The 5,656-nt window shown below is 28.5% G+C and overlaps 1 protein-coding gene across 1 annotated transcript in view; it reads right to left on the reverse strand.

The window, feature by feature from the left end:
• LOC107438034 (cell adhesion molecule Dscam1) overlaps nt 1–2,931 on the reverse strand; it is a 104,240-nt gene extending 101,309 nt beyond the window's left edge. The window contains exon 1 of the mRNA XM_071184467.1: nt 1,994–2,931. Coding sequence (XP_071040568.1) covers nt 1,994–2,045 — 52 coding nt within the window. The 5' untranslated portion in view covers nt 2,046–2,931. The remainder of the gene's footprint in view (nt 1–1,993) is intronic.
• Between the last annotated feature and the right edge of the window lie 2,725 nt (nt 2,932–5,656).

A 5,656-nucleotide genomic window follows, 5' to 3' on the forward strand; every position in this document is an offset into this window, starting at 1 on the left:
ATATTGTATATATATATATATATATATATATATACTATAAGTTTTTATCTTTTATATATATATATAATTTGCATGATGCATGTACAATAGTATGAAATATATTTCAATGGTAATTTTTGAATCAGGATTTTTGTTTAAAAAAACGCTGTATTTACTAAAGCCTATTTTAAAAATGTTTTTTATCTACTTTAGGTACGAAATATAAAATATACAATATGCTATATAATAATGTAATGAACCAATTAAAAGTAAGATTTTTTTTCTGTTTGAGATGCGTCACTCATTTTCAGAAAATGGGATACCTGCTTGTGACTTGGCGTGGGCATCTCGATCCTGATTGGTTGTTGAAATGGGGCATTTGTTTACTTTAGCAACTGTCTTTCCATTACATTTCAGAAAATCTAAGCTGGTAAAGTATCAATTCTCTTAAGTATCACATTCTATATTATTTCATAAAGATGCTTTCTCAAAGAAAGGAAGGTCTAATTCTGTATGGAAAAGTATGGAAGGTCTTCTTCTTCTTGAAATGCAGGAACCCAATTGAAAGACGAGAAAATGGGTGAAAGGTAGTTGACTTTTTCTTCATATGCAAGCTTAAAGCTTGTTCTTAATTGTAGCCTCTCATGAAAGGGAGGGAAATACCAATCATTAGTATTTTCCTCCTTTAGTTCAAGAGGATTTAAAGAAAAGATTAAAAAAATTATTTCAATGATCGAGTTCTCTCAAACTGTTGTTTGTATTTTAAACTTTTATACAAATATAAATCGCATATATTACTCCTAAGGAGCTCGCAAACCTTTTTTAAAACAAGTAAAATAAAGAAACAAATTATTTTGTATTTAAACGTTTCATGTTTCAGTTTTCATAAAGATATTAATTTTAAAGTGCCAAAAAAAAATTTTTTTTGAATTAGCTGTCTTTATAATTAGTTTGCTAATTACAGTTAATTAATTGTTAATGTACATTAATGTAATTTTTAATGTAATTATTAATGTAATTGTTAATGTATTAATTAATTGTTAAAGTACAGTTAATTTTAGCACTGTATTTTATGATGTAATAAATATTAAATATCATTGTAAAGATATAAGACTTGAATTAAACTTTCTATTAAAATTTATTTGCCTGTTAATTACGAAGTATTTTCAAAAAGAATAAGATTATCACTATTTAATACGACAGTTATACGCGTTTTACAAGGCTGTGCATGATTTTATAGGCTAATGCCTGCAACTGCCCAAATGAATAATGCTTTTAAGTACAATTTTATTTTAAAGTGTAAATTTTGATGTGAGCGTTTTTTTTTATTAATTCCTAGGTATTATTAATCGGCTTGTCAAAATGCCTATTTTTTCTGTACATGAAACTGTTTTCAATATCAAGCATTAAAAAAATAGACAGGGAGAAACGTATTTATTTCGAAAAAAAATGTCGCTCACAATCAGTGGCATGTCTTAAAAATCATTTTTGCAGACATTTGAGACAAAAAAATTTTTTTTTTAAATTTTCATTGCATGAAATATTTTACAAATATTAAAATTTATAACAATAAAAAATGTGGAAAAAAGAGATTGCTAGGATAACAATCAACACAAAATTTTAAACACCGAAAAATCATTAAGAATACATTGTACCATTTCTGTCTTAGCTCTCTAAAACAATTCAAGAACATGAAACTATTTATGACGTTAATTGTGATAGAGCAGTATAATCTACTGTAAGGGAAAAAAAGTTAAATTTTAGTGGAAAATAATTTTTGAAAATTCCTATTTTATTCAATCCACAAGTTTATATCATATTTTAATTAGCAGCTAGTATACATTTATTCACGCATTTTTTAGTAATTTATGTAACATGCCCACATTTAGTGTATTTTTATCGCTCAATAATTTTTCCTCGTGTATCGAAAAACATTTAATCAAACAAATATTTTATTATTATTTAATAACATGCAGAAAACTAACAAACTTTAATTATAAAACTTTTATCTTACCTGTTTTTAAGACCAAGGAAAAAGCACTCCAAATAATCCAGTTTAATATCATGATAAGTTAATGCATAAATGGCTTTCTTTGAAATATAAAATCAGTTTTTATGGATTTGATGGATCCACGAGAGATAGCTGTTTTATTTTTTAATAAGGGATGTTTAACATAAATAAATTGTATTATGAAATATAGTTATTTATAAGGCCTTACTAACTGAGATTCTTTTTAGTTGATAAAAGCATTTGCTATACTTTCCATTTAAATACATCCTAAATAGTATGAAAACGACAGGTATAGCTTGTTTTATACTAATTTTATACCCTCGACTAATATATAATATTGAAAAAATATTCAGAAATTTTTATCCAAATAATTTTATATTTTGAAAAATGTAAAAAGACTGAACTGTCTTACTAGTATGCACCTCTTTAAATGCTGATATTAATAACTTTATTTTATTGAAAATAAAGATTGAAATGAAAAACTTAGAATTTTCTTTATTCTATAAATCGGACAGAAGCGCATTTTAATAAATGTGTTATCATTTTATCGCAGGAATATTTTGTTTCAAATTAAAATTAAAAAATATTAGCACTTAAATTCCTTTAAATAAAAATTAAAAATTTTTTAATTAACACTATTGTATTAGAAATTAAGAAAAACTTCAGTATCAAATCAGAAAAAAATGGCATCTAATTTTGTTAAAAAATCTTAAGAATTTAAGATGCTTTTTTTAATAAAATCACAAATAAATTTTCACAACTATTTAAAGTCATGATAAACGCTGTATTAAGCACCAAAATCGCTTAGAGGATACGTTGAATTTTTATTTCTAAAAAAGGCAAAAAACATGTGACCTTAACTAGTAGCAACGTGCATTACAAATTCAAGCACAAACTATCTAACTATCCATCCTTCGCGATCAACAGTCTCTGGGACATATGATGTACGTAACTTTGAAATTCTCAGTCCGTTCGATAAAGCAAGGTATTCTGCGCATGTGCAACACTTTTGATACGTCCCTAAAGAGGTAAGTCAACATCGAAAACGAACTAAGTCGAAAGTTGATTTTTTTTTCCTCTCTGAAGTATATTGAAGCAACGTTAGGTGCTACACAAGTTGAGTGTCATTTTATGAAAATAAAATTACCAACTTGAAGTTGAAGTGTTTGATCAGGAACAAGTTTCACTTAATAACATTCCTCATGAGCGACCATTTGTTTATAAGTTTAACTTAAGCACCATTGGTTGAAGTTGAGATTTCATAGAATGATTAAGATGAGTTATGCGATTTTTTATAAACTTAGCCAGAAGTTTATATTTTAAAATAGCTGCTTTGGAATACATTTGAATGCTCTTAAATAATTCAAGTTGGTTAGAATATATGGACGAAGAGTCACGTGACATGAAAGTTAACAGCTATTTGCAGAAAATAAAAAAGCTAAAAAATAATTAAATAAATAGATAAAATTACCTACTGAAGTTGAATTTTTTAATCTAGTGAAAGTTACACTGCAAATAGCATTCTGTTATTTTGATTTTATAAAATGGCTAGCTGAGTATTTTCAATAAATCAAAAAAAAAATCAGAACGGAGCAAAATTTAAAAATCGTGTGCAAAATTGAACCATGTTTATCCAAGTAATTAATAAAACTAAAATAATTCCATTTTTTAATATTATATTTTGTCTTAACGCATGGCTTTATGTTATCAGAATAGGCAATACAGATTTTCAGAAGTTAATTAAATGAAAATAAAAACTAATTGAATTCATTTTTGCACAGTGCTGTTGCTCAAGGTCAGATCATGAATTTACCTCTATCATGCAATTTTCTACAGTTCGTATTTCTTTTGAAGTGCCACTAAAAAAAATTTTATATGTAAGAACTGTATCTGTATTTATATTAAAACTGCACAGCAATGATAAAATTTTAAAAGGTACAGAATAAACTAATATTATAATACACTGCCGCTATATTACATTTGGAACCTAATAAAATTGAACTAATTACTATATTTATGATTATTTCTCATTCCTTTTATCTTTGCTTAATTATGATAATGCAATTAGTTTTACATTATTTTGTTTTAAACTGAAGAAAAAATTAAATCGGATTATCGCTGAATTAAAAGAAAAATTCTCCAGCGTATATGTTTTAATTTTTGTGTCCTGCTCCCACCATTGGTTGGAGAGTTAGAAACAATATTTTTGAACTTAGAAACTGGATAAACTGTAGAGCTGTTAAATATATCATGCAGGACCTCTTATCTGTGAAGTGAATATAAAAATCTTAACTGCGGGCCCCTACGGCACTGCCATTAATGCACAAAGCTATATATTTTTTTGATAATTTTATTACCATCGTTGAACAGCCTACCCAATTCCTTGGGCTTACGATTACGAATGTTCAACTCCTTAACCTTGTAGTTTTGAACTCTATCCGGGAGACAATGGAACTCCTGGATCAAGTATTGGGAGAAATTTGCCTTCGTGGAGGACGTTTTGATGGAACCAACCTGCATTTGCGTTACGTGGAGAGGAGAACCGCGAAAACCTCCCAATGTCAGCCTGATGGCAAGGGGACTCTAACCCAGATCCGTCTACTGCTGAAGATAATTTGCGTTATAACTGTGGTGGGTGCAAGCCGGATGCGGAATTCCTATCGAATAGTCATCTCTAGGATTCATACTCGATTCACCTCATTGAAAGTCGAAGGCTCTACCCCCTGAGCCATTACAGCTAATACCCAGCTATAATTGTGAAGACTGTCCGAGGTCCTTGGATGTGTATTGAAGCCCACCAAACTTCAATTCAATGGGTACCAGCTAGTCTGGGAAGTAAATGTGGCCAGTGCGCTACATTGCCCCCATCTCTCCCATGGTAGCCAAATTGTGGAGATTTAAAAATGCCCCCTGGAGAAATTACTGCACTGTATGGTATGTCATTTCCTCACTAAAAATTAACAATATAAGTCTGGTAATAAAAACGAAAACTCATGGTATTTAAACCCTTAATTTGGTCATTGTTTTCCCTTTCATAAGCTAACGGTTTACCGTTAATACTGGTTTTCAAAATTGTAGTTCTTAATACCATATACTTAGAAAAAGAAATACAAAACTGAAAAAGAAATTTAACCTACCTAATGGTTTTTATGTCAAGCTCAAATGTTTCACGATATAATTACCATTTTTACCATGTTATATCACATGTAATAAGACTATATTTTATTATTAATTTTATGAAAATCATTAATAAAGCTCTTCGGTAAAATTAATTGACCTTTTAAATGTTCCAATAGTTCCAGAAGCGAGGTGAAAGATACCATATTCTAATATTTTTAACCATACTTCTTTTACCAACATCGTTTCCACGTAAATTGCCGCTAAACTATATATGAACTGGTGAACTAAAATATGTATATATGTACTTTCATCTTTTGTTTCGCATGAACTCATTAGTTTTTAACAAGAATGCATTTAATTCTGCTTATTATTTATTCAGATTAAAGATAAAATTACTGTTTTATTCATGTTTCAGCTTAAATTTCCCGCCAATTACATTGTGATGGAACGAAATTTAATTTGTAACAGGAAATAGAATAGTATTAAAAGTATTTGCAGACATCCCTTTTACATTCAATTTCCTCAATAATTATTAAGAATTCCAGG

Source organism: Parasteatoda tepidariorum, chromosome 8 (genome assembly GCF_043381705.1).
Source record: "Parasteatoda tepidariorum isolate YZ-2023 chromosome 8, CAS_Ptep_4.0, whole genome shotgun sequence".
NCBI lineage: Eukaryota > Metazoa > Arthropoda > Arachnida > Araneae > Theridiidae > Parasteatoda > Parasteatoda tepidariorum.